At 58.5% G+C, this 27,288-nt stretch overlaps 3 protein-coding genes and 1 long non-coding RNA gene across 9 annotated transcripts in view; 1 reads left to right on the forward strand and 3 right to left on the reverse strand.

Moving 5' to 3' along the window:
• Window positions 1–889: 889 nt before the first annotated feature.
• On the reverse strand, window positions 890–11,208 carry PRAM1 (PML-RARA regulated adaptor molecule 1). Its single transcript, XM_086699260.1, is given in 11 exon segments — window positions 890–1,075; window positions 1,217–1,251; window positions 1,346–1,379; window positions 1,457–1,619; window positions 1,734–1,842; window positions 1,961–2,015; window positions 4,424–4,500; window positions 4,576–4,642; window positions 4,737–6,231; window positions 8,286–8,329; window positions 8,332–11,208. Coding segments are annotated over 10 exon segments (2,475 nt in total). The 5' UTR covers window positions 8,729–11,208; the 3' UTR covers window positions 890–1,075; window position 1,217.
• Window positions 11,209–12,227: 1,019 nt separating this feature from the next.
• ZNF414 (zinc finger protein 414) lies at window positions 12,228–15,997 on the reverse strand. 3 transcript variants are annotated; one of them, XM_086699268.1, is made up of 8 exons: window positions 15,859–15,997; window positions 14,823–15,135; window positions 14,388–14,495; window positions 14,169–14,274; window positions 13,276–13,619; window positions 13,135–13,195; window positions 12,518–12,691; window positions 12,228–12,424 (listed from the first exon to the last, which is right to left on the reverse strand). In XM_086699268.1, exons 1-8 carry the CDS (start codon window positions 15,859–15,861, stop codon window positions 12,232–12,234), a joined length of 1,302 nt encoding a protein of 433 aa, XP_086555394.1. In that variant the 5' UTR covers window positions 15,862–15,997; the 3' UTR covers window positions 12,228–12,231. The 3 variants fall into 3 exon arrangements, with proteins under 3 accessions (XP_086555394.1, XP_086555396.1, XP_086555395.1); XM_086699270.1 differs by having other exon boundaries at window positions 13,145–13,195; window positions 15,859–15,996; XM_086699269.1 differs by lacking the exon at window positions 15,859–15,997 and adding an exon at window positions 15,458–15,705.
• A 1,594-nt stretch (window positions 15,998–17,591) lies between these two features.
• The window catches only part of LOC147583819 (uncharacterized), a 70,158-nt gene continuing 60,461 nt past the window's right edge, over window positions 17,592–27,288 (forward strand). For all 4 annotated transcript variants that reach the window (XR_015248550.1, XR_015248548.1, XR_015248547.1 and 1 more), the window contains exons 1-3: window positions 17,592–17,948; window positions 18,169–18,265; window positions 25,522–27,003. This is a non-coding gene — a long non-coding RNA (uncharacterized LOC147583819). The remainder of the gene's footprint in view (window positions 17,949–18,168; window positions 18,266–25,521; window positions 27,004–27,288) is intronic.
• MYO1F (myosin IF) overlaps window positions 19,140–27,288 on the reverse strand; it is a 32,799-nt gene continuing 24,650 nt past the window's right edge. The window contains exons 20-28 of the mRNA XM_086699259.1: window positions 23,717–23,831; window positions 23,454–23,623; window positions 22,611–22,756; window positions 22,083–22,229; window positions 21,815–21,963; window positions 21,260–21,343; window positions 20,516–20,711; window positions 20,260–20,429; window positions 19,140–19,590 (exon numbers count right to left, since the gene is read on the reverse strand). Of these exons, the coding sequence (XP_086555385.1) occupies window positions 19,514–19,590; window positions 20,260–20,429; window positions 20,516–20,711; window positions 21,260–21,343; window positions 21,815–21,963; window positions 22,083–22,229; window positions 22,611–22,756; window positions 23,454–23,623; window positions 23,717–23,831 (1,254 nt within the window). The 3' untranslated portion in view covers window positions 19,140–19,513. The remainder of the gene's footprint in view (window positions 19,591–20,259; window positions 20,430–20,515; window positions 20,712–21,259; window positions 21,344–21,814; window positions 21,964–22,082; window positions 22,230–22,610; window positions 22,757–23,453; window positions 23,624–23,716; window positions 23,832–27,288) is intronic.

Consider the following 27,288-nt stretch of genomic DNA (forward strand, 5'->3'; position numbering starts at 1 on the left):
GAGGACATGGGCCTCGGCCACTTCAGGAGAACTCTCTGGAAACTGAGCGGACTTGGATTCTCCAGTGCTGGCATGCACTTGGATGTTAGTGGTTCTGAAAGCCGCCATCCCCGCTCCTTGCTTACAGTTCCTCTTGGGGGCGTAGACATCGTGTCAGGCTCATTTCCAGTTTGGCTTTTGTCGTAGTCTACCTCGGGCGCTATAACAAAGGTACCATAAACTGGGCGGCTTAAACACAGACGTTTATTTCCCACAGTCCTGGAGACTGGGAAGTCCAAGATCAAAACACTAGCAGATTCCATGTCTGGCGAGGGTACCTGCTCGTGGTTCATAGACGACACTTTGTAGCTATAATCTCAACATGGTGGGAAGGGACAGAAGGCTTCTCATTCCTCTTTTATAAAGACACCAATTCCACTCAACCCCCAAATACCATCACATTGGGCATTAGGCTTTCAACGTGGAAACTTGTGTGTGTTGGGGGGGGGGGTATATACGTTCAGTCCAAGGCAGCGTTTCTTAGCTACCACAGACCAGGCAGGGTGTGAGTGTCTGAGCATGTTTAGTCCTGTAGCAGCTCAGGCGGAGCGTGATACCTGGGCTCTGTCAGAACTGGGTCACCCCTCCCCCGTCCACCAGGATGTGACCTCATACATAGGTCCACTTGGGCTAGACAGCTGTTGGCAGCCCGCGTGGAGCTGCAGCCACTGCTTGTCGTGTTTCGATGTGGCGTCCTACCCTTGCTGTCACCTCCTCGTCACACTTCTCCTGGTGTGTATCCCTGATGGGTGAGGCAGTGGGGGTACAGGGTCGACTTCACAGACCCCGAAGGAGATCATGTCTCCATTGGGTGCCAGTCAGGGGAGAAAGAAAAGACAAGAAGCAGGGATCGCTTTAAATAGGAGCTTTATGTGGTTCATGTATGCAGTCAGGCACCAGCCTGGATGGTTCTGTGACTGCCAAGCTGGGATCCAAGGCTCCTGGTTTAGCAGGTGGCTGGGCGGGCAGGTTGTCCTGGGTACCCACACCTGTGGGCCTTACTGTCCCCTGGGGAATGGATGGCTCTCCAGAGGGTCTGCCAAGGAAGGGAGGGTGACTTCCGTTGCCCACCCGCCCCCCAAGTAGATAGCAGCCCCTTGGGGAAACGGGGTGTGGGAGGGGTTACCTCCTTCCAGGCACCGTGATCCCTTCCAGCCCACCTAGAGCATCTACATACCCTAGAAGCCAACATCGTCATACACCTCCGTTTCCCTGGCGGAAAGTACGGCTTGGTCAGTAAGGGTCACCTCGGCCCGTTGACCAGCCCCCTACCCCCCACCCCCAGCCAGGGCCAGTCAGTACTCACAGGGGCAGTAGAGCGGTTCTGGGCACGTAGCCATCTGCAAAAAGAGTGGAATAGGTGAGCTCCCGGCGCTGGTGGTGGCCCGTTTCCCTAGGACTTTCTGGCCTGACTTACATTTGCCCTTGGTGTCCCGGCACAGCATCTCGTCCTTGTTGGTGAACTCGATCACCTCTAGGATCTCCCCACGCCGGATCCCCAGGTACTTGCCACCCCCGCGACGCGTCTTGGCGTTGGGATCGATCATCATCCTTGTCTGAATCACTATCTCCCCCTCAAACTGGGGAGGGAGAAGTTAGAGCTTTTGTTTTGTGCTGTCACCCCAGGGCTTTGGTCACCTAGGGCTGTGCCAGATCTCCCAGGGCTCCTGTTCACAGAGTTGTGGTGTTCACACCTTGAACTTCTTCCGGAACTCCCTCTCGGCTTTCTCTGCCTTCCGGATCTGCTTCAGAGACTTAAGGTCTGCAGGTGGCAACTGCTGTGGCTGGGGGGCCTTCTCCTTCCTGAGGAATTGGAGGGTCCTGAGCAAGATGTGCCCCCCCCACCCCACCCCCGTCCCCTTCCTGACCTCCCAGACCTCAGCCCCACCCCGTTCTACACACACCCTTTGCCCTGTGGTACCTGAGCTCTGGGTCTTGTGGCGGCCTGGGGGGTTGCTGGGTAGATGGCACCCCATCTGGGAGCGGGGAGAACGCTGAGTTAGGGCAGGGACTCTTGGGCTAGGCCTCCCTTTCAACCCTGGTGGCTTGATTGGGAACGGAGCCTTCCCTGTGTCAGTTCTCAGGACGTCAGTCCCCTCCCATCCCTCACCCTGCCCACCGGCCCATCTTCTCCCCAGGCCTTTTTCCTGGGTTGTGAGTTCTAGTGCATTGCCTTTCATTTTCGTAACTGTTACTGCATGATCGGCAAGGCTGAAATCGTTCACCACAGTAACTGCTTCCAACCCTCATGACAGCCTTCCTCGTAGCGGGCAATACAGTCATTCCCAGCTTGCTGAGGAGGGAAATCAGGGCTCAGAGAGGGGTAAAGCGGTCTGCTCCGGGGTCATCCAGCTGGTAAATGGTAGAGGGAGGATTTGTCTGTGGGCTTTTGAGGCTATTTCATGTCTGTCTCCTAGGGTAGGCTGGCTTCTGGGAATTGTCATGGGATTTGGGTCAAACATAAAGTGAAAGCGTATCCTTGAGCAAATGAAGTGGGCATCTGCGAAGGGGCTGGTGGGGTGGGGTTCTTGGACTGGCCTGGCTGCTGCTGAGACTGTACTGTGAGTCTCCCAGGTCAGGGTTGACTTCCTGGCAAACTGCCAGCCTTCCAGGCAGGAGCCTGCTGACTGAGGGTTTGGCTTATAGCGAGAGCCTCGTGAGTACCAGTTGAGTGAAGGATCCAGAACCTGAAGCCCCCGCCTTTTCACTTCAGACTCCAGCCTCCTTGGCCTGGTGCTCGGATGGTGCCATCCATAGTCTTACCCAGGACACTCCCTCCCGCTGCTCCCACTCCTCCCGGAGGCACTCCGGGGCCCCTACCCCCCTGGCACACCTGTAGCCCAAGCTCCCTGGCAGTGGGACCCAAATCAGGCCACACAAGTAAGGCGGGCTCTGAGGATGGCCCCTTCAGGTCCTGGGACCACCTAGGTCTGGCCCCAGCGCCTTCCAGGGAAGCCCCCTGCTGTGCGAGGACCCTCTGGAGGAGGGCCGCCACCGCTCCAGAATGAGGCAGAGTGGGAGGCTAGACTTGGAAAGGCCAAGTAGCCTTTGGAACAATCGGTACTAACAGTGAGTCGTTCCCCCCCCCCCCCCCCCCGACGGTGTCTGAGAAGGGAAAGATTTGGGAAGTGTATTTGATTGGAATCGCAAAGAACGACTGACCCGGAATGGGAAGAGACAGTTGTCCACTGGCAGGGATGGTGAGCAGAGGTGGGGATGTGCCTGGCCGGTTTGGGGCTGGGGACGGGGGCGGGCCATGCCTGCTAGACTGCTGGACAGTTACCAGAGTCACCCCCTCTCTCCCCATGTCCCTGTCCCGAAGAGCGGCCCCCAAACCCCAGCCACCGGAGGCTCACTGGAGCGGAAGCAGGAGGGGCCCTGCCAGGAAGCTCTGCTAACAGAGGGGTGTTGCAAGCAGCCCCTGAGGAAAGCCCAGGAGAAGCAGGAGGGGCTCGGGAAGGAGGAGTGCAGGCAGACCTGGTGCGGGGGCTGGTGGGGAGGAAGCGGGCGCATCCCAAAGGCACCCCCAATACAAAGTTGCCCTGTAGGAAGCCCTTCCAAAGGTGGGGCGGGGGAACCGGGACCACAGGACCTGGGCTCCTGTGTACTGACAATGAGCTGGGGCAAGTTACTTGGGTCAGGCTTCCACATCTGTAAAACGGGCATGATGTGGCCTTGGGGGTGGGTGGGAGGTCGTGCAGGGTCAGTGACATGCACGTAGAGTGCCTGCACGGAAGCCGCTTTTTTTCCCCCCACTCGAAATTGGTGAAGGCATTGACCCTGCAGTGGACTGGACACGTTGGGTCGGCTCCACCGTCCTCCTGCTCTCTCGGAGCAGAGACTTGGGAGAAGCGAGAAAAGGGGACCTTTCGGACCCCGGAGCACAGAGTATCGAGGACCACAGGCTCAGGGGTCTCCGTCTCCAGCCCGTGCCCGAGTTCAGGCCCGAGTCCCGCAAGCACCTCCGACACAACAGGTCTGTGTGGAACCTGACCCCTTGTCCCCAGCTCAGGGTGCCTTGGCTCCGCACCCAGGCGTTGGGCTCGAAACGCGGGCCTCATCCGCGTCGTGGGCTCGCTCTCGCCCGCCTGGTGGCTCACACACCACCAAGTCCTTGTTCGCGGCTCTTTCGCCCCTTCTGCCACCGCCCCGGGCCGCACTCCTGGCCACACCATACCCACTGACTGCTCCGCCCACCAGAGGCTGGTCAGACCTTTCCGGAGGGCCTTTCCTGCTCTCTGCTTTCTCCCTCAGTGTTGCCAGGGAGACGGGTGGTCACTTGGCTTCACGCCAGCAGCGCGGCAGAAGATGCCCTGGCGATGGATGGTCCCCAGGTGCCTGGGCGGAGGGTCTGGCTGAGGGCTCGGCCCCACCACCCACAAACCTCTGCCCTCGCCGCTGGGGCCGGAGTGGTCCGTGGGCCCCACGTCGTCATACAGCTCGTAGATCTCATCCTGGTCCCTGCAGAGATAACCTGAGATGAGGGCCTCTTGCGGCCTCGGGCCTGTGCCGGGGCCGCTTGCCCCCCACACTCACTGCGGGATGTCTTTCGTCTGTTGCTCCTGGAAGTGGATGGCAGCAGCGGAACGAGCCCTCCTCAGAGCTGTGGGGGGAGGAGAGCCGGAGGGAGGCGGGCCCTGGCGGGAGCCTCTCCCCGGCTTTCTGCCTGGGCCGCCGCGACCCACCTGTGGACCCACCTGTGGCTGCAGCTGCGGCTCTCCGGAAGCTCTGAACGTCCCTGGGGCCTGGGGGCAGCGGGGGCTTGGCAGGAGGGGGTCCCAGGCTGCTGGCAGGGGGCAGAGGCCTCCGCCGGGGCGGGTGGCCCTGTTTGAGGCCCAGCCTCGACCGTCCACTGTGAGTGAGACTGAGTGGGAGCCTGGGGCCGGGGCCCGCGACGGCAGTGGGGAGCGAGCTCTCCGAAACAGAGCCAGGGAGAGGGGGCTTTCTGGGAAGATCACCAAAGAACTCGGCATGCGGGCGCTTCTTGGGCAGAGCACTGGGCTCGGGCTGTGAGAACTTGCGGGGGGGCCCCTGGCACTCAGGCTGCAGGAACTTGCTGGGGAGTAGGCCAAACTCAGGCTCTGAGGCCACCCTGGGGAGGCCCCCCGGCTCGGGCTGCAGGGGCTTCTTGGAAGGTGCTTTGAATTCGGACTGCCGTGGCCTCTTGGGAACCACACTGACTTCCGGCTCTGAGGACCTCCTGGTGAGGTCTCCAAAATCAGGGTGCAGGAGCTTCTTGGGGAGGTCACTCAGCTGAGGGGCTGGGATCTTCTTGGGAAATGTACTGAAGTCAGGCTGTGATGGGTGGGGGTGGGGCTCACTGGACTCAGCCTTCCAGGGGGGTGTCTGAGGGACCTCACTGAACTCAGGCTGCGGCAGGCACTTCTTAGGGAGCTCACCGACCTGAGGCTGCGGGGGCTTTCTGGGGTGCCCACCGAACTCAGGCTGTGGGGGCTTCTTGGGGAGGGTACTGAAGTCAGGCTTTGAGGGGTGGGGGTGGGGCTCACTAGCCTCCACCTTCCAAGGGGGTTTCTGAGGGACCTCACTGGACTCAGGCTGCGGCAGGCACTTCTTAGGGAGCTCACCGACCTGAGGCTGCGGGGGCTTTCTGGGGTGTCCACCGAACTCAGGCTGTGGGGGCTTCTTGGGGAGGGTACTGAAGTCAGGCCTTGAGGGGTGGGGGTGAGGCTCACCAGTCTCAACCTTCCAGGGGGGTGTCTGAGGGACCTCACTGGACTCAGGCTGCGGCAGGCACTTCTTAAGGAGCTCACCGACCTGAGGCTGCGGGGGCTTCTTGGGGAGGGTACTGAAGTTGGGCTGTGAGGGGTCTGGGGTGGCCTCGTTGGGCTCAGGCTGCTGTAGCTTTTTGGGGAAGGCGCTGGATTTGGGCTCTGGGGGGGGCAAGGCCTTTTGAGGGGCCCCGAGCTGCGGGGACTTCTTGGAGGGTTCACTGAACTCGGGTTTGGAGGGCTTCCTGGGCAGATCAGCGAAACTGGGCTGCGAAGGCTTCCTGGGCACTGCATTGAACTCGGGCTGCGGGGGCTTTTTGGGGTGCTCGCTTAGCTCAGCTGTCGGAAGCTTCTTTAGGGGTTTGTGGAACTCAGGCTTCAGGGGTTTTTTGGGGAGTTCGCTGGTCTCGAGCTGAGAGGCCTGGAACTTTGCTTGAAGGCTCCGGAAGTCCTGATGGCTCCCCTAAGGAACATGGAGCCAGAGTCAGGCAGGGACTCTCTGCCGACTTCTCTTCCCCTGACTGTGTCCTTGGCTCTCTCCAGTGTTGGCTGAGGACTCCCACATTTGTCTCCAGGCTCCCCGGAGCCCTGACCCCTTAGGCACTGCATATGTGCCCCCAGGCTCACCCCCATCAGGACCCAGGCTCCTGCTGCTCCCCCAGTCCCCCCTCGGTTGGTGGTGCCTTGCAGGTGTCCTTGAGATACCCCGTTCCTAGTAACTTCTGTTTTGATTTCAGAATACATCCAGAATGCAGCCACTTGTCACTGCCTGTACCACTGTCATGCGGGCTGGAGGAACCCAGGCCCTCCTCCTGGGTCTCCTGCCCCCCGACCCCCCACCGCCCCCCAGTCTCATCTCTGGCCAGGCCCTGCCCCCACAGCAACCAGAGGAATCCCCTCTGCTCAGAATCCAGCAATGTTCCTTTGTTTCCCCATGGTAAAAGTCAAAGACCTCATGAAGGCCCTGAACCATCCATTGGCCTCCCCTACCTGGATCCTTCCTCGCCTGGCCACCTCCTCGTCCCCCTCGCCCTCCCCCCTCCCGTCCCCCAGTGTCTTGGGCCTTTGTCCTGCCCCCTTGCCCGTGACACTTCTCCCCATGGCCTGCTTCTCGCCTCTTCCACCTCCAGGTCTCTGCTCGTGATAATTTCTCTTCTTTCTTTAAAAAATGTTTATTTTTGAGAGAGAAAGGCAGAGAGAGAGAGAGTGGGACAGAGGATCTGAAGCAGGCTGTGTGCCGACAGCAGAGAGCCCGACGCGCGGCTCAAACTCACGAACCAGACGAGGTTGGATGCTCAGCCGACTGAGCCACCCGGGCACCACATCTCTGATATTTCCTTATTAGAGAGGCCTTCCTCCTAGACCACCCATATTTAAAAAAAATCAATTCCCCCCTTCCCCTCCCAGTCCTCCCCATGCCCCTGACCTGCATTTCACTTTTAGTACTTGCTGCAAAGTGTCACAGAGTTTATTTGCCACTGTTTCATAAATGTGCCCTGACTGTTCTGTTTTTTTGTTCGCTCTACCCTCCCCAGACCCCGTGGCCGGTCAGGGACTTGGCTCACTGGTTGCTCTCCTTCCAGTGCCTGGCACACTGGGGGGGCTCAGCAGAAATAAATATACATACACAAAGGCGTATACTCAGCCACGTCCAGTCTGTCATAAGCCTCGTGGAGAAAGACACACCGAGGCCCGGCGGCGGATGTGGGCTGAGGGTCACGGTCCCACACACCCTTTGCTGACGGTCAGGGCACTCACAGTTGACCGGCAGGCAGGCCCAAGCGGCAGCACAGGCACGTGCACCTTGGCACACCTAGTCTGACCGGCCCTGTACCCTCTGTCACAGACACAGGCGGACAGGCCAGGCCGGCTCTGACCAGAGGTGGCCCTGCTGCAGGCCCCCAATCCTGGCTTCACCCGGGGCCTAGGAGATTGGGGAGTGGGGGTGGGGGCAGGGCAGAACCGTGTGGACCTTGCTCTCTTGTCTGTGCCTCACTTTCCCTATCCCGAGAACGAGGAAAGGTAGTGACTCCCGCCCGGGGCCTGAAGTACCTCTATTAAAGCCCCCCTCCGGGAGGGTGGGGCCAAGGATTCCCTGGGTGACCCACAGGACCAGAGAAATCAGGATCAGCGGGTCATAACTTGGGTGACTGCTGGGGTGCAGGGTGGGCAGTGGGTACGTGACCCACTTTGTCACCCGTAGGAAGCCCCTGTGTTCACGCTGGTCTCCTGTTACCAGGCTGCTTTTCATGCTGACCTGTTCCTCCTGTTAAAGTCGAAACCTCAGCCTGGGCCATAGGCCCCTTGGAGCCCCAGCTGTCCCAGCAGTGAGTCCCGGCTGCTTCCCGCCTCTGGGCCTCTGCGGTGGTCATTGCTGTTTACCTGGGTGGCTTTCCTAGCCCCTCTACCACTCACCTCTTGGAATATGCCCTCCAGTCTCCAACCACAGCACCCCTTGCCTGTGGCCAGCGGCGGGGGGTGGGGGGGGGGCTCTCCTAGGGTTGGGGGTTCACTCACCATGGCTACAGGCGGGTGATGGGCCACAGGGCGAGTGGGACCTGAGCTGGGCCGCTGCCTTCAGGAAGTGACTGTGGCTTCTGCTCCACGGGCCCCACGGGGGTGGGGGCCGATGGCGGGGTGGGGAGGACAGAGGAGGAAGGAAAGGAGGCGGAGACAGCCTCCGCCTGCCCCCAGATCCTGCCTGGCATTTGAGTTCCCGTCCTGCCTGCTGCTGTCTCTCCATGGCTTTGGGCATCGGCCGTCAGCACATGCCCAACACGGTCACTAGTTTCTTGACTCTCTGTAGTTCTGGGGGCTGGCTGACTTCTGGTCTCCAGGGAGGACTCCTCGGGAGGGCGAGTTCTCTGTGGGTAAGGGGCATGGTCAGCTCTGGGCCGGGAGACCAAGGAGTTGGGGGAGCGTGACGAGGGAGGTCCTTCTGCCGGCTCTTGTTGCCTCATCCGCCTGCCTCATTTCCACACTTCCCCACGGATTCTCAGCTCTGAGCAGGACTTCCCTATCGTAGGGGCAGCTGTCTGTCACATGGGCCATGGACACCGTGGTGGACAGGGGGCCCAGCCCAGATGGCAGATTTGGTGGGGGGGGGGGGGGTGGCTAGTACATAGGGCTTTGCCTGCTGGGGAGGGAGGGAGTCTGAGGACACCCTAGGTGTCCAGAAGAGGGTGGGAAGAAAATGGAGACAGCGGGGAGACCAGTGAAGAGGGGGTGAAGGGAGGGACAAAGCCAGCGCTTGTTAGGGTCAGGCGCGCAGACCAGGGGAGAAGATCCCTCCCGGGAGAGTGCAGAGCCCTGATTCTGTTTGGCAATACACGGGAATGGCTTTTACAGAAAGATGGAAGGAAGCTCCCGGAGATTCTGACTTAATTGGGCTGCGCCTGGGGGTTTCTTAAACACTCCGAGGGGGATTCTAATGTGCCCACGGGTCACCCTGAGACCCCATTAAAGTGCAGGTTCTGCCCCAGGTCTGTGGTGGAGCCTCAGATTCCTAGACACCCTAGGTGATGTCCCAGAGTAGCGAGGGTGTAGGAGGACGCGGGAGGTTTGTCTTGAGGGGGCTGCATTCCCAGCTGGAGCCGTTCAGTGGCCGCCCTGCCGTGGAGGCCACCGGCCGCATGGTCGGAAATGACTCCGTTCGCGCCTAAGATGCACAGCTTGAGGATTCTGGAGCCTCTGTGCCCGCCCATCCTCACCACTGCACGAGCAGACATGCACCCTAGGTCACATTCCCAGAATGTGGGTCCCCTCAGGGGGGGATCAGGGGTGATGAGATGTGGGTCCTCCCTGGGTCTCCGGGTGACCGACACTCCCAGTGTTTGGTGAGAGAGGGAAACGAATGAAAGAAAAAGCGATTATTGGCCAGAAACACACAGTAGGTGCCCAATCCAGGGCAAAGCCAAAGGACTGGACACTGGTGACAATCTGGTGACTCCCCAGGCTCCAGGGCCAGCCACTCCGTGGGGACTCTGGATTTTGCAGTTGGGAGGGCTCCACCCTGGAGAGCCCTATTTTCCCACAGCCCCCCTTATGGGCATTCCCCCCAACTACCCTTGGTGTTTGGAGCCTTTCCAGTGGCCGTAGGCTGGTCTGCACAGCGAAGCCATGAACTTGGACAGGCGGGTCCACAAATGGAGCTGCGGGGACCAACCCCTGAAGTGAACACGCGGGCCTCAGTCCGCCTTGGGGAGTTGTGGGGGTGGGGAGGTGTCTGCTGGGACCAGCGTCTGGAACCCTGGTTTAGGGAAGTGTACCGGTTCCGAGCACACGGCGGGGGTGGGGGGGGGGGGGTGGGGCAGGGACAGGGGCGGAGTGGGCACGTTCAGCCGTGCACCTGGCTGCCCTGGTCGGAGGTGGGGGTGGAGTAGGGGATGGACACGGCGGTGGAGGCCACGCTGAGCCGTGCACGTGGTCCCAGTGCACGCAGTGGAAGAGGACTGAGCACGTGGGCGGCCCATCCTGGGGCCACGGGGCGCTCGGAGGAGCCAGGGGCCCGGGATGGGGGTGCTCAGATCCGTGTCAGAGGCAGGGCTCCGGGACGCGTGCCCAGGAGCCTTCATTTCCCCTCTCAGTCTGGTGACGGAGCATGGTCGACAACTGCCGGGCGGTGGGCGGGTACCTGGCCGGCCTCACGGCTGACGTAAGCTGCCTGCAGAGGCTCAGCGTTTCCACGTGACCCGCAGTCTCTTACCAACCTGTCCCCGCGGCGGGGGCAGCCAGGCCAAGTGGACGCCTGCAGGGACGTGCTTGCTGTCTTTCCCTGTCCCTTCAGATGGACACTCCTGGGCGCCCTCTGCTGGGCAGAGCCGGGGCCCCACGAGGACTCAGCTGTCAGGCATTTTGTGGTTGGGGGAGGGGGGACCATCTGTGGAATCAGTTTGGCCGCATGGGCTTGGTGGGCAGAGGGACGTGAATCACTCAGAAACATTTCCCAAGTGTCCCCCCTCACCTGGGCCCTCTGAATCTTCACAAGGATTCCAGGGAGTGAGCAAGCATCGCGACACCCATCTTAAGGACTAACAAACTCAGAAGTGGGGAGGTTGAATCTTCTCCAGGATCAGAGTCCTGGTTCCAAGGCTCACGGCAGAGAAGAGGAGAGCTCTGAGGGGGCCTGGAGCCCCAGGGTCCCCTGATGGCCCACCTGGCCCCACAGCTGGCGCTCAGCGATACCTGCCTCAGCCTGGGCCTGGAGGTGCTGGTGGACAGACACCTGGCCTAAGCCAGCTGAGTCTCAGCTACAACCCCATTAAGGGCATCACAGCCCTGAAGCCCTCCGTGAGATCTCGGGTGGCCACAAAGGCAGGCAGGTAGGTGGGCAGGCGGGCCCCTGGGTGCAGGTGGGCCGATCCTCAGGGCACTCAGACCACCCCCCACACCTGCCTTCAGGAGAGGATGAAGGGCCTCTCTGGAGTTTGGGGCTGTTCACCTGCAAGGAGGCTGGGGCGGTCTTGTTCACGGAAGGGCTATGCTCCCCGGAAGGAGAGGATAAGGGGGAAGAGGAGGGTGGTGAGGGAGGGCATGGGGAGGTTCAAGATGGGCCTTGTGGGCTATTAGGAGAACACGGTCTCCATCCAGAGAGCCGCGGGGAGCCACGGAAGGGTACCGGGTGGGCATCAGAAGAAACCCCCGTTTCCAGAGGTGATCAGATTGTTGGGGGGTTGGGGAGGGCAGGAGGGTTGTTGCTTCAGGTGCCTGAGGAAGGGAAAGGGTTGAGGCCTGGGCTAGGGGACCGTGGAGCCGGGAGGGAGGCAAGACGCAGGAAGGAAAACTAGCCTCTGAAGGGTGGCTGTCAACAACGCAGAAGGCTTTCACATTCAGGAGGCTCGGCCCGCTGGGTTTTGGTGACTACAGGGCTGGGACAGCAGTCTGGCCCCAGAGTTTGAACGCGTGGACCCAGGACTGACTTCCCAGGAAGGAAGGGAAAATCCTTGTGGTTGGAAGACTGAAAGGGAAGTGGTGAAGAGGGAGGAGCCAGGCCCCCTGGGGCTGGCTCTGACCCACCTTCCTCTTCAGAGCTGGCCTAGGGGGAGAGGTGAAAGCAGGGAGCCAAAGAGGAGGGTCCCCAGGACAGTGACCAAAACAAAACCTGAGCCTAGCCTGCCTGAGTGCCCAGCCCTGGGGGCCCTGTCACCTGTGAGTCCACACCAGCCTCAGGATTGGCGAGTGGCTCCAGCTGGGCCAGGCCCTGCCTCCCAGCCTGTCCTACCCCACTGATTCCTGGGACTTTTAAATAAACGTGGGATTTCCATCCCATCTGGTTTCTGGAAATGGTGGGACAAGACAGGACACTGGCAGTCCTAACTGCTGCCGGTTAGGGTAGCACTGACCCGGGTCCCGGTGTTAAGGTGAGGTTGAGGGGAAGCTTGTCCCCTCCCAAGGTATGAGCATCCCAGGGCTGCCAGACTGTGCATTGGGAGGGGCAAGGGACCCAGACACAGCACAGGCTGGCTCATCGCGTCTCCTTTATTGTCCCCCCCACCCTCTCCATCTTAGGCCCCGCGAAAACGACAAAACTACCCACACCCACAGTTGAGCCCCCCTCCCCCCGCCCCCCGCCCGCAGCCGGATTCAGAACGGCGAGAAAACCGGACACTCCCCCTCTGCCAGCAGCGGAGACACCTTGGGTGCAAGCGGGGCCGGGTCTGGGTGGGGCAGAGGAGGGGGCGCCTGAGCCTCGGCCCCGCCCCTCGCCTCGGGGCCCCCGCCCTCCCCACCCGCGCGCTCCTCGGCCTTACCCGGCGGCGCGTCGGGGCGCGGCTGCCCGGGCGCCGGGGCCGCGGGGGCGATGGGGCGGTGGTCCTCCAGGTGCAGTGTCATGGCGGGCCGCGAGGCCGTGGAGAAGGCGCACTGCATGCACGAGTAGCGGCCGCGCGTGTGCTCCCACACGATGCGGCTCGGGGCCGCGTGCCCTGCGGGCAGGCGGGGCCCCCGTCAGTCCCGGAAGACCCTTCCACCCCCGAGGATGGCGGACGAGGACGAGTGCGGGTCAGATCTTTCCCCGCCTCCCCGTCGGCTCCCGTGCACGGGCGGGTTTGGTCTGGCCGATCCACTTCCCCGGATCGCGTCCCACCCCTCCGTAACTGGGGACACTAAACTTGTATCCGAATCCCCCGCTCCTACCCCCTTGGAGCCACCGCAGGGGGAAGGACTCGTGAACCGGGCGCGGGTTTTACACGGAAACGCCGGCGCAGACGAAGGCTCGGGGGCCAATAATTTTTAAGGCGAAATCTTGTATTTCGTGGGCAGCAGTTGTGGCCACCTGGGAAGGGGTGGGCAACGCTGCCTCCCACCATCCCCTGGGCCTGGCAGGGCGCAGGACAGAAATTCCCCTCCACCCGTCCCTGGTGGTCACCTGCACGCACCTGAGGGTGCGTCGGAGCCGCCCTGGGGTCTTCGCGGGCTGCCGCCGGCACCTGAGGTAAACGGGCGGGTCAAGGTCAGAAGTCTGCGCGAGCTCAGTTCACCCTTCAGGCGGCCCTGTTCCCACGCTCACCTTGGCTCTTTTTCCAGACTGCGGCGCTGGAGGCGGGCGGCCCGGGCGCCGCAGCCAGGAAGGGGCGCAGGCGCGGGGGGGTTAGGCCAAAGGGCGCGGGGTTCAAGTAGGGCAGGAAGGGCCCGGTGGGGGCGGGGGCGGGGGTCGTGAAGGGCTCGAGCAGCGGGAACGGCAGGCCCGGCGCGGACGCAGCGTCTGACTCCTGGGGACGTTCGGGCGCCGGGGGCTCCTTGTCGAGGGCAGGGGGTGGCGGCGGGGCTGGGCTCTGCGCATGCTCGGCGCAAACATGCAGATGCTTGAAGAGCGAGCGGTGCGTGCGGAAGCGCAGGAGGCAGTTCTCACACCTGGGGGCAGGCACAAGGCTGGGCTGGGTCTCCTGGGCGACAAGGGTAGGGCCTATCCGATACTACCTGGGGGGCCGCCGCGCGAGGTCGGGAAGTAAGGAAGAGAGCATAAAGCCCAAATCACATATCCCCCACTTGCGGGGGAGAAGCTTGCTCTAAGCGCCCCCCAGTGTGGCCGCGACCCTTCCAGACCCCTCCGAGTCCTTGCCCTGGGAAAACGAGATAGGAGGTCTCAATTTTGACTTAGGTGGCCGGTTTTCCTCCAGGCAGGGAAGGAGGGACTGGGCGGAGACACGGCACGTATGCTCCGCCCCTTTCCGAGCTCGTCGGGCCTCCGCGTCTCTGGGACTCGCTCCAGCAACCAGTCCCTTGAGGGCAGGTAAGGGCAGGCCTTGCTCGAGGCTGCGCCCACTGCCGGGTCCAACCCCCTTGACTAGAAAGGGACAAAGGCCTGGACCCCAGGTGGTGGCAATCAAACCAAGGGTGGGAGAAGCTGCCTGGGGCCTGGTCAGGGAGCACAGGTGGAAGTCGAGATGGTCAGGGTCTCACTTGAAGTAGCGATTGGGTTTGTAGTGCAGCTTGCCATGTGCCACCAGTTCCTGCATGGTGGGGAAGGTCTCGGTGCAGCTCAGGGCGGAACAGCGGAAGAGCTTGCCTGGTGGGGCACGGATGAAGGACACAGGAGTGGAGACCGGTGGCCAAGGCTGGCCTGGAGGCTCTGCCTGCCTCCCACCCCAGCTGCCTCCCCACCACCTGCTCTGGCCCTACCTTCCAGGGACTGTGTGGGTGGGCAGTGGGTACGCAGATGCTGTGCCAGGTCTCGAACACTGGGGAAACTGAGGCAGCATCCAGGGCTGGAGCAGGGTATCTGCTTCCCTGAAGGATGCACAGAAGTGGAGGGGGTGTCACTCACCCTTCCCCCATCCACGCTGTCCGGAGTTCTGCCCCAGAGAGGCTGGAATGACGCTACTGGTTTCCTATCAAGGCCTTTACCCTCTGCTTCCCCCACCAGACTGAGCTACTGGAGGGCAGGGGCTGAGCTGGCGTGGCTCATCACTGTAGCCACAGCCTGGCGCGCACTTGGTGCTCAATGGTGATTCCCTCTAGATGAGCCCCAAGTCTGGAGATACTCTGTACTCCTCTCCATTATTCCAAGGCCTGTAACCCTCCCCGCCCCCCGCAGAAGGTTCCATCACAGATCACCTGGTTGTTGGCGTCGTCTGGGAGGCCTCAGGTCCTCGCTGGTCCCCGAGACTGTGCTGGTTGGGCCAAGGCCAGATCCAGGGCCAGGCTGGCCACTGTCTGGGGCTGAAGGAGCACCCTGCTGGGACCCTCCAGGCCCTCCGCGGTCCCACACTGGGGGTGTGGCTGCCCGGTCAGGGCCTGGGTCCTCCCCCATGGAAGAGGGGGGGGCTGCGGCAGCCGCGACTGGGGATAACACCTCCTTGTCAGTCTCACTGAAGCTGGACTCTGCAGTGGCCGGCATGTCCGGGCTGGGCCCCGCGGGTTCCTCCTCCTAGTGGAAGGAAAAAGCAGGGAGAACCCCTCTGGGCCCACGTCGGCCTGGATCAGCCAGGGTCACCCCTCCCGCCCCGCCAAGACCGCTGGACATTTGTGAAGTAGCGAATGCCCTGGAGACATCACCTGGATGGTCAGCCCCCATCCTAGGGAATCATCATCAAGGGAGGGCAGGAGGGAAAGAGTGGATTGAGCCTTCTGCGTTCCACCCTCTGAGAGGGAACTGGAAGGTGACCCAATCGCAGAAAGGGGTATGTCAACAATTACTCATGTGAAAGAAGTCCCTCGAGCCAAACTAGGGCCGGTGGGATGTCCCTTACACGGCAGAGGCGTGGCCTACAGGGAGCGGGCGGGACGAAGATTATACAGACGGGGCTCTGAATAGGGCGCCGCTAGGAACATGCTGGAGGGGCCAGGAGTGGTCCAGTGGATCGTGTGAGGACGGAAATATACACCCTCCCGGCTCCAGCTGTGCAGTCGAACCTCGGGGTGCTAAGACCCGGATGTAAAAGGACCAGGGGCGGAGCCCAAGCGCTGTAGGCGTGGCCCAGTCGAAGCCAGGCCAGGAAGCAGGGGTGGGGTGCTTCCCCAAGTGACAGCCAGCGGCGGGAGAGTGCCCGGATGTGGGGGCGGGGTCGACCGGACGGTGCGCATGCGACAGGGCCGCGCCCCGCCAGTACCCGCTGGTTCGTCGCGCCCGAACCCCCGGCGTCGCGCTCACCATCCTCGACCCGGCTCAGCCTCTTGTTCCTGCGACTCCGGCGGCTCCGGCTGAGGCTGTGGCGACTCCCTGGACGGCCGCGGGCTCGCGCTCACGTCGGCGCCATTTTCCGCCTGCCAGCTCTCGCGAGAGTGGGGCAGGCCCTGCGCAAGACGCCCCCCGAGGGGGCGGAGCCTGGGATCTGGGTCCTTCTGGAGAGCCGTATAGGCGGCGCTCGCTACGGGTTTGCAAGCCAGGGCCTATCAAAGAGTTCCCCTTTAAAAGTCTGTGCCCAGGGATCCTGGCTTAAAATCCTTCGGAACCTCTGTTCTCCTTTGCAAAATGGGTATCTTTATCCCCTCCCTTCCCGTCACCAGCTCTCGAAAGGGGGCACACAGCCGTTCTTCTGTTTGAAGAGGTCGTGATGATTGGGCTGCCTCTTTAGAGGGAAATTGCCAATGATCGTCAAAATTGTCAATGAACTTATTTCTGAAGTTGAAATGGGCCCCTTGTGACAGCCAAGGGCAAGAAACAAGCCAAGGGCAAGAAACCTGACCTCAGGACAGGTGTAGTTTAAGGATGGAGAGCCCTGGGTGGAATGAGTCACCTATCCATCCTACATTCCTTGAGCGCCAACTGTGTGCTAGGCATTGGGTACCCAAGAACAAACATCCTTGCCCTCAGGGCAAGGGACTGTGCCCCAGGGGCCTGCTCACATTTTAAAATAGGGAGACAGACAATGAATCAACAAATACAAAAAACCATCTTAGATTATATTAAGTGCTACAAAGAAAAAAAAAAAACATACATGGAAGAGAAACCTCTCTGGGAGTTGACTTTTGAGCTGTTATCTGATGGTCAGGAAGGAGTGAACAAATGGAAGGTCAGGGGACTCTGGGAAGTGGATAGTGGGTGCAAATGTCCTGAGGTGGAGAAAGACGAGCTTGTCTTTTTCAAGGATTAGTGAGGAGATCGGCTTACTGCTGAAACAGAGTGGAAGCAGGGTATGGAGGTCAGAAAGTGAACTTGGTGCAGGGAAGGTTGGTCACACAGCGCCTTGTGAACCATGGAGAGAGAGCGAGGAGTGTGGTTTCTGTTCTCACCATTGATGAATTTTTAGCAGGGGGAGGTCCACCATTTGATTCCTGGGTGTTTGGAGGGTGGGCAATTGGGGGGATGGTAAAGTGGATCTTTGATCTCAGATCTCTATAATACATTGTGTAATATTCAAGAGGTGTCTCTTGAGTTCTGGGCAAGTATAGACTTTATGTGCAGTGTATTTTCATCTGTGTACATAAGATGTACCTATGTGCCTTTATATGCAGAGATACTATTGGAAGGAGACATTAAAAAACTGGGGAGGGGAACAGATTTTCAAGTGAGGGTGAGACAGACTTTTCACACGTGCTGTTTGAATTTAAAAAAATGTTTTTTTTAATTTGTCATTAATACAGTTAAAAACTCATAAAAAAAAAAAACCAACAGATAATTTGGGGCACCTGGGTGGCTCAGTTGGTTAAGCATCCAACTTTTGATTTTGGCTCAGGTCATGATCTCGTGGTTCGTGAGATCAAGACCCGCGTCGGGCTCTACACTGGGTATGGAGCCTGCTTGGGATTCTCTCTCTCTCCCTCTCTCTCTCTCTGCCCTTCCCCTGGTTGCTCTCTCTGTCTCTGTCTCTCCTTCTCTCAAAATAAATAAACTTAACACAAAACCCAGACAGATCATTTGGTGCTGGGTGGAGGTGTCTTTGTGTGTGGAGGGGTGTTGGTGCAATCTGGGGAAGGGTGGGGTGAGGCCTCAGAAGGACAGGCCACCCAAGGAAGGGAGAGGAGGGGCCAGGCTTAAGAAATTCTAGAAGTCAACAGGATGTGGGGCTGTGGAGTGGGCAGGGCCAAGGTGATTCTGAGGTTTGCAGTCTGAAGATGCTGTAACCTAGATGTGAGGCCCAGAATGTGCTACTTCCTGCAAATGGGCTGACTGCCATGGCAATGGGGCCCCAGGGCTGTACCCCAAAATATCAAGGGGCAGGCAACCTGCATGGTGAGTTCAGGGACAGAGAAGGGAGGCGGAAGCCCCGAGTCCTCTCCAGGAAATGCCCAGCTGATGAGGTTGGTGGCTTATGCAGTTCCTCCCCAGCCTGTCCTAGCATTTAAGTGTCATAGAGAGCTACACAGTGGTGGTTGGGCAGTGGAGGGGCAAACGCCAGAGATAGAGGAAACCAGGGACATTCAAGCTACCGGTTAAATGCTTTTGTATAATTGTTGGCTAATAAAAGAGTTGGTGAGGACCAGTTGCAACCTTGTGATTTTTTTGTTTGTTTGTTTCCAGCCCGCTCAGCTTCCCATGATAGGTACAGAAGAGAGAGGGTTCAGACCTGCAGAAGGTTCTGCTGGACAGTCTTTCACTGATACCTCATCTCCCATGGGTAGGTGTCCTCTGCCCGGACTTCTGTCACAGTGGAGATCTGTGTATGTGGTGTTTCCCATCAAGATCTGCTCACGCCAACCCTTTTCTTCCATCTCTTGGCTCCTCCAGCAATGCCCGCTCCTTCTCTGCATTCCCTCCCCCTGCCCCTGGCCCTTCTCTGGCCCAGTCCTGACACCAGGAGTCTGGCTCTGTCTCTCCTGGACTGGCTGCTCTTTGAGGGCTGAGCACAGAGTGGGTGTCCATCTGGAAAGTCAGGATCCTTACGCTCAGACCATGGCAGGACCCCCAGCAGTTTCCAGCTGTATCTGCAGAGAGTTCTGAAAGGCTCAGACTCCATCACTGATTTGGAAACATCTGGGGAGACCAGTAGCCAGGCTGATCCCCTAAATTCATAACAATAAGTGCAGAAAGCCAGGGCCATGGAATATCAGAACCAGTCCTGACCCCAAGTGAGTGAGAGCTAAGAGGGCACAGACATGGGGTGGGGGGCAGGGGCCGGCAGTGGCCCAGGGTGCATTGTGAGGGGTTGTGTGGGACCTGCCTCCCTCCTCAGGGTCCAGGCAGGTCCCAGATGGGTCTGGGGGCTGCAGATTCAAAGCTGACAGGACCCACCAGACCATTTTCTGCAGGAAAGCAGGGATGCACATGGCCAACAGTGGGTGAGCTAGTGAGTGAGCAAACTCCAGCTTTGGGAGAGGCCAGGTGGGGGCATACATGAGTTCAAGGCTTGGCTCCGTGGAATCTTGGGCACATGATGAAACTTCTCCCAGCCTCCATTTTTTTTCACCTGCAATTGGGGTATATTTGGGGCACCTCCCTCATGGGGTTGTGAGATGGTAGTTCTTGTTAACGCTCAGTAAATTAATCCACGCTTTCACCTGGCCAATGTTTATTGCCTCAGTGGTGAGAGAAAGAGGGGGGCGGATCTCACCTGTCAAGGTGTGCCCCCAACTGTGCTTGGCACTTGGCCCACGGGACACAACTCACGTATATGCACAAGGCAGCTGGGAGGTAGATTCTGATGTTAGCCCTGTTTGACCCAGGAGGCAATGCGTGTGACCTGGGGGAGGCCAGGGCCCTGCGGTGACTGCAGGGGTGAACCCCAGCCCCAATGGTGACCCAGAGCCTGGGCCGGGCTGGACGCCACAGGACTGGACCTTCTGGCCAATGCGGCCAAGGAAAACGAGGCCCCTGCCGGCAGGGCCTGGCAGGCAGTCAGGCAGGAGGCAGAATCCGGGGCCGTCTCTCAGATCTTCTCCACGTAGTTTCCTGGGAAGAGACCCTCCTGGCCATGCAGCCGGCCTTTCCACCAGCCGGAGGAATCTGTGGGTGCGAAGGGAGTGTGAGGCGGCACCCCGCTTGCCCGGGAGACAGCTTTCATGCTGGCTCTGCGCCTGTCTTATTCATTTCCACTGGCGTGGCAGAAGGCAGACGCTGAAGAGAACTGTCCACAGATGGAAGGGAGGGAGGGATGGACACATGGTTTTCCTGCCACTGCCTCACACTCTGTCACATTCTAGACTATTCTCTTGTGCTCTTCCCTCATCGTCTCTTCCTACAGGCGCCTCCCCACACTCCCCATGATGGACCAGTTAATAACCCCGTTGGGGCTCCCCATTTACCCGCATGGGGTGCTGTTGAGTCCCAAGCCCCTCTGGGGGCAGCCCAGGGGACTAAGGTAGGAGGTGGCCTGGGTCATCTCGGGCATGACCCATTTTTTACTCACGAGGGGTCTCTTGAGGTAGGTTCTGCTATTAGCCCTGTGCTTGACAGGAGAGAAAAATGAGGCCCAGGGATTGGGTGTGCTGCTGTGAGGCCAAGTCCCCAGAGTGGCTTAGGAGGGAACCTCCAGACCCAAGGCCTTCGGGCATATGCAGCCACTGGCCCGGAAGAGAATATCTCCAGATGGGTCTGGTTGCTTCTGTTCTCCTCGGGAGAATGGGGTGGGGGGGGGTTGCAGGAGAGCAGGAATGGGGGGTTTCACACACACACCCTCCATGAGGATCTCGATGACCTCGTTCACGTTGAAGCTCAGCTCGTCCACGTCTTGGCCCACGTACTGGTACAGGGCCCGGCACCGTGGGCCATGCGTCCGAGGCTGGGGCTTGGGTCGGCCCACGCCCGGCACAGGTCGCTGCCCCACACTGCGCTTCCTCTGCATGCTGTGGGCACAGGGAGCGCCCATCAGAGTCCAGACACTCCCCTGCCCCCTGTGCACATCCTGGGGCTGCCCTCTTTCCTCACCTACCCTGCCACACCCTGGTCAGGCACGTTAAGGAATTCTGTGTTGTGCTCCGAGGGGGGCCGTGCCCGGGGGCGTCTGCTGGCCCTCAGGGCTGACGACGGAGGGCCCCGGGGAGGCTGCTGGAAGCCCCCTCCAGATGGGATCTCTAGGGGCAGGTCCCCCCTTCTGGCCAAGGGGGGCACCCCATTGCGGTCCAGGCCTGCGGCAGGAGCAAGAGTGGGGGCATTTATCAGGGTGATGGTAGGAGGATTTGGGGAGGATTTGGCTCCAAGTTCCTCATCTGAGGGAGAAGGCAGCCAGCCACATGCTCGACTCAGCATGGTAAGTGCTGGCCCAGAGGGAGGCCCTTCAGGGGTTAAGATTTCCTCTATCCTGTTCTGTAGGAGGGCTTTTGTGGATGGGTCTTGGAGGATGAATAGGAGGTCAAGCTGAGAGAGAATGTGGGAGACCAGAGGAGCAAAGAGCCCTAGCAAAGGCTTGGAGATAAGAACAAATTGGTTAAATTGGCCAAATAAGATGTAGCTTGCATGACAGGAGTCGAAGATGGGAGGAGAGAAGAGGTCGGTGGTTAGCTAGGGTTGGATTCTGAAGGGTTTTGAATATCAAACTAAGCTTAGTCTGTATTTTGTGGAAGATGGGGAGCTATGGAGAGCTCTGGGCAGAGAGCAGAGTGGCCCACTCTGCTGACAGCAGGTCTGGCTTAAGTCATGGAGCACGCAAAAGACAAGGGAAGACACGTCTTCTCACCTCTGGGAGGCCCAGGGGCTGCCCGGGTGGGGGCCTGGGCTGCCCTTCGAGGTCTTGCCTGGGCCATTCCCTTCCGTGTAGGCTCTGAAAGGGGAAAGGACATGGGAATTTGAACGGTGGCCAGACCGCAGCAGGCTCTTGGCCCCGCCCACAAGTCCAGTCTACCCTGTGGCTCCGCCCCGGGCCCCGCCCCCTCAGACTCACTGGCTGTCCCACCAGCACCGACCCTGGAACCCTGGCTCTGCCCAGTAATTGGCTCCTCCCCCCAGGACTCACCTCTCATTGGCCTGGCTCTCTGGTCCCGCCCATAGTGGGGGGGGGAAATCGCTTCCGTGGCCCCGCCTCCTCCACATTTCTCTCCCACTCATTGGTTACCTCGCTGACCCAGCCCACTCCGTGGCTGCGACCTCCCTATCAAATATCTCCAGACTCACCCCTCCACGGCCCTCACCTGCTCTCGACCCGGCCCCACGGCCTTGATTTGTCCCCCTCGCTGGCCCCGCCCCCACAGGTCCCGCCTCTTTGGCTCCGCCCTCCAGTTCTGCGCAGACTCACTGGAGCTTTTGGGCAGCCCGTCACCCACGCAGACCGTGAGGGACCGGCCGCTAGCCTTGAGCACAGCCACGTCGCCGGAGCCGCGGGAGAAAGTGACACTGCGGGTGCCACCTCCGCCCCAGCCCTCCTTCTTCACTCGGAACTGTAGTCTGTGGGGAGAGGAGGCAGCTGCGGGGAGGCCCACTCCCCAAGCGCGGTGGGAGAGGGGGCGCCGTGCTCAGCCCAGCCCGGGGACGCGGGCGGGGAGGCGGGGGGGGGGGGGGCGTACGTGTCGCTGAAGGTGAGGGGCAGGGCCCTCCGCGCCGCCTCCTCGAAGCGCTTGCTCAGGAGGCTGACGAATTCGGTCTTGAAGACGCTCTCCAGGAAGCTGTCGGCCGCGTCTTCTTGGAGGATGAAGAAGTCGTCCTGCCGCGTGCTGGGGGCGGGGCGGGGTGGGAGGAAAGGCCGGTGAGAGGGGTAGTGATGGTGGCAGGACTGACCTGTGAGATGCGACGGGGAGGGTCGGGTGAAGGCAAGTGAGGGGTGACGCAGGCCGGGGAAAAGGCGGGGGGCGGGGAATGGCAAGGAGCTGGGGAAGATGGTCAGAGAGAAGCGGCAGGTGAGGGGACAGGTGCTGTTGGCAAACAGCCATCGTGAGTGCGGGGGCAGGGACAGGTGACAGGTAGGGCCTAGAGGGTCACAGGTATAGGGGCAGGTAGCATGGTGGGAGTGACAGATGGGGTAACAAGTGTGAAGGCACCTGAAGATGACAAGGGGCAGATGAGGGTGAGTGGGGCAGGCGAGGGCCTGGCCTCACCTGAGGGAAACTCCCCGAAGGGCCTGGATCTCCACCTTCTTCTTCAGGATCTCACGCACCTGGCCCTTCTCTGGTCCTTTCTTCACCTTCTCCCGCCCGATCATATACACACACTTGGGCGTCAGGATCAAGTCCCTCTTGATGGGCTGTGAGGACGCAGGACCAGAGCTGGTGGCTGGAGCCCTGGACATGGGCCGCCTGGCTCTAAGGGATCAGCCTCGGGGAGGGGGGTGGTGAAGGACAGGCCAGCTGAGGGCTTCCCTCCATGTGAAGATATAGGAGTGGTTACGTTACGTAAGAAATAGGAGGCTAAGTAAGGGTACATTGGCTAGAGAGAGGTTTCTGGGCCATTGAGCAGGTACAGGATAGGTGAGGGTGTACCTGCTGGACGTGGGTGCCCAGGCCAGGTGAGAGTGCACCCGTGCACAGGTGTATCTGGGCCAGATGAAGATATGGCTAACTGACCGATCCATCTAGACTGTCTGAGGGTATACTTAATGGATAGTTGTGTCCGGGATAAGTGAGGGTGGTCCTATGGTCAGGGCTTCTGGGTGAGGTCAGGGTGCAATTGTGGACGGCTGTGTCTGGCCAGGTGCAGCTATATGTGATGGGCAGGTGTGTCTGGGCTGTATGAGGGCATGTTTAATACACTACTTGAGTGTATACCTGTGGACAGGTGTATCTGGGCCGGATGAAGGTGTACCTGTGATGGGACCGGTGTATCTAGGCAGGGTGGATGTATACCTCAGGACGGGTGTATCTGGGCCGGGTGAGGGTGTACCTCTGGCGGGGATGCCAGCCTGAGGCCAGGGCCCCAGACATGTCCCCCTGCTAGTGCCTCACCTTGAAGCGGCGGTCGTACTTGGTGACCGAGTCAGCGAAGTCCACGCGTTCCCTCTTGCCCAGGAACTGACGCAGCTCCGGCCGCTCCTCTAGCCCCAGGTAGTCCCCGACGAAGTTCCGGTTGATGCTGTTCCGTCTCCGCTCCTTCTTGTTCAGCAGGATGTTGGACGCTGTGGAGATACCGGGTGGGGGGCAGAGGTTGTGGCCTGGCTCCTCTGAGTCGGTCTGTCCCCTCCCTGAGCCTCCCACCTGCAGGCTCTCACCTTCCTCCCGCATCTCTTCGTACTTCCGGACTGCCACATGGCGTCGCCAGGCCTTCTGGATGGTGCGGGCAAAGCCATCGAACTTCCGCTCTCGCATCTCCTCCAGAAGGAAGAGCTGGGCAAAAGAGGGGCGGTGGGTCTTTCCCGATTCCACCCCACCCACTTGCTTTTGCTTATGGGCACCTGCACACGTGCACAGATGCTATGGTCAAAAAATTTTTTTCTTTCTCCAAATGACCGGACACAGGGTTCCCTCCCGATATGGGGCACAAGCCCCCGTGCAAAATTGTAACCGTGGGCTGGTCTTGTGGGCTTCAAATCCCAACTCTGCCTCTGACTAGCTGTGCAGGCTCACCAGACATGGCATAACATCACAGTTTCTGACTCTGCTAATTAAGCGGATGGCATGTCGCCCATGTGTGGTGCACCCCAGTTTCACAGATGGTAGGAATGTGAACCAATGTGCATCTTAGAAGACCACGATACTGTAAATATGAAAACCTGATGTACAGGACTGTGCTGTACCCAGAGACCATCTGGTTGTTCAGTGTACAACCTGCACGGCCATACATGCCAGCCCTGGAAAAGAAGCTTTTTGCAGAAAGCAGACTTCTGACTTTTAAGAGTCTCTGTCCAGAGGGGATTTAGGGTATAAACTATCTTAGTGCAAGTCAGAGTTGAAATGCCGTGAAGGACGTCTATTCACTTAGAATAATAGCGAACTTATCAAGGAGAGGAACTCACTGGATATGAAGTTATAAATCTACAGTAATAAGAACAATGGGGGTGCTGGTCAGAGAACAGGACAACCTATTGCAGTAGGACAGATAGCTCGGGAACATTGTCATTCAAACAGAAATTTAGCAATAAAAGGGACAGCATTGTCAGGGAAATACTGAAATGGAAACTATTGAAAATAAAATTAGGCATTCTTGAGAAAAATAATTAGCACGTCACCCAGGGGGATTTGTCAAATACACTGACATCACATCACTGCTTAAAGCCTGGCTGCCTGCTTTGGTGACCAAGATGGTTGACGGCTGATGAAACCCCAGGGGTCCCTGCAGGGACTAAAATAATTCTGCAGATACTTGGCTCAAATGCACTTTAAAAAACATACCTTGGAGGACTTTTAAAGCTGTAGGTGTTTATAAATGTTCATGGAAGGTGGGGAGTCTTCACCAGGAAGAAAAAAAAAAAAACCCTACCACGACCGAAGCTTTACATCCTGCAGGGAATTGAGTGGCGTTTCTGTATCGTTTTGTTTCTCAGGCTGATATCCTGTGGGTCAGTGGGTCTGTGTACAAAGCGTGTCCAACTACTGCCTGGGGGGCAGTCAGTGCATTTTGCAGTTCGCTGAGCGGATGACAGGTAGGAATAAAGGGAGACCAGCCTTACAGAAGCGGGGGTGGGCCAGTCAGCCAGGAGTCCTCCTTCCCTTAGCTGTTTAGGGCAGATGAGACAAGTGTCCTCCAACCTCGTTATTTCTGCTCAGGGAAGGGGATTTGTGTTCATTGTTGGGAGAGGAGTCTTCCTGTCCACAGAGTTTGAAATTCGTCTCCTTCATATGCAGAGGGCAGATCAGGGTGTGCTTAAGGTGGGTGAGACAGGCCCCCGATCTGAGCTTATCCTGGTGTGCTGGGTTGAATAGTGTTTCCCCGAAATTCATGTCCACCCAGAACCTGTGAATGTGACCTTAACCTGGAAAGAGGGTCTTTGCAGACGTAATCAAGTTAAAATGAAGTCATGCTACAGTGGGGTGGGGGTGGGCCCTCCGTCAATCCAGTGTGATTTGGTTTCTTTAGAAGAAGAGGGAAGTTTGGACCCAGACACAGAGGAGAAGGTCGTGTGATGACAGAGGCAGAGACTGGAGTGATCAAGAATGGCAAGGATGGCTGGCACCCACCGGAAGTTAGGGAGAGTCAAGGAAGGCGCTTCCCTGCAGCCTTGAGAGGGACTGTGGCCCCGTGGACACATTGGTGTTGGATTTCCAGCTTCCAGAAACGTGAGAAAATTAATTTCTGTTGGGTTCAGCCATCCAGTCGGTGGTACTTCACTACAGCAGCCACAGGAAAGGAACACACGCAGCGTGACAGGCAGGGAAGGCCAGCAGGTGTGTGAAACAGCCAAGGATAGTTTGACTCCATGTGTACAGGGAGCCAAATTCAAATCAGAATCATCCCAATGTGGGCTGGCTGGCAGAGTCCCCACCTCCGTTAGGGTAACTTAATTCTTTGGTCAATTGTGATACAGCATAGTTATAAACAGTTACAAAACTGTATCCAGTTTTTTCCTGTGCAAATTTTCAGTCTTGTTTTTCCTTACAACATTTTTCCACCAAACTTTTCCCTGTGTGAATTTCATTGTTTCCGGCCGTGGAAATAATTTTTGTCAGAATATGATTTTACCTTAGATAGCCTTAGCCAGTGCTAGCCTTGTTGACTCTGTTTTTGTTTGTTTGTTTGTTTTTTCCCAGTGTCAATTTTTACATGTTTCTTTCGGAGTCAGATTTTGCAAACTGCCTGTAACCAGCAGGATGGATTCTCTTTCTCTGTCTCTTCCATCTCTTTTTCTGACCCTCCCTCCCTTTCTTTCTCAACTGCTACAATTTGAATTGTTCCCGATTAGTTCCAGTCATGGGCAATTTTGGTTTGTGATGCTAGTTTCTGTCAGTAAAAAGATCTACTCTGGATGCAATTCCAGACTGTTCTCATTTCTTGGAGCAGAGCACATCCATAGGGAAAGCTCTAGAGATCAGTACAGACAAGTTTGGGGGACAGAGAACCCGACCTCCCGAAACAGACTATTTTCTTCTTTCTCTTCTCTCCTCTCCTTTTCCTTTTCCTTTTCCTTTTCCTTTTGTTTTCTTTCTTTTTTTTAAAGTAAGTTTTATGCCCAATGTGGGGCTTGAACACACGACCCTGAGATCAAGTGCCGCGTGCCAATAATCCAGCTTGGATTAGTGAGCCAGCACAACACATTCAGAAGGCCGACTCCCAATTTGCCATCCAATCCTCACATAGCAGCAGGTGGCCAGGCAGGCCCTAGGGGATTCTTTGCACTGCCTTATTTATTAAAAAAAAATTTTTTTTAAATGTTTGTTTATTTTTGAGAGAGAAACAGAGAGTGCAGACAGGGGAGGGCCCGAGAGAGAGGGAGACACAGAATCCGAAGGACGCTCCAGGCTCTGAACTGTCAGCACAGAGCCCGACGCGGGGCTCAAGTTCACGGACTGCGAGATCATGACTTGAGCTGAAGTCGGACGCTCGACCTACTGGGCCACCCAGGTTTTTATCTATCTATCTATCTATTTATTTATTTATTTTTAATTTTTAATTTTTTAAAGATTTTATTTTACTTCATTTTTTTTTTTTTGGTTTTATTTATTTGTTTTGAGAGAGAAAACACATGGAAGGGGGTGAGACAGAGAGAGAGAATCCCCAGCAGGCTCTGCACTGTCAGTGCAGAGCCCAACGCGGGGCTCCATCGCACGAACAGTGAGGTCGTGACCTGCACCAGAATCGAGACTCTGATGCTTAACCAGCTGAGCCACCCAGCTGCCCCTTTACACT

Source organism: Puma concolor, chromosome A2 (assembly GCF_028749965.1).
Source record: "Puma concolor isolate L17-30 chromosome A2, mPumCon1.1.hap2, whole genome shotgun sequence".
In the NCBI taxonomy this organism is placed as follows: domain Eukaryota; kingdom Metazoa; phylum Chordata; class Mammalia; order Carnivora; family Felidae; genus Puma; species Puma concolor.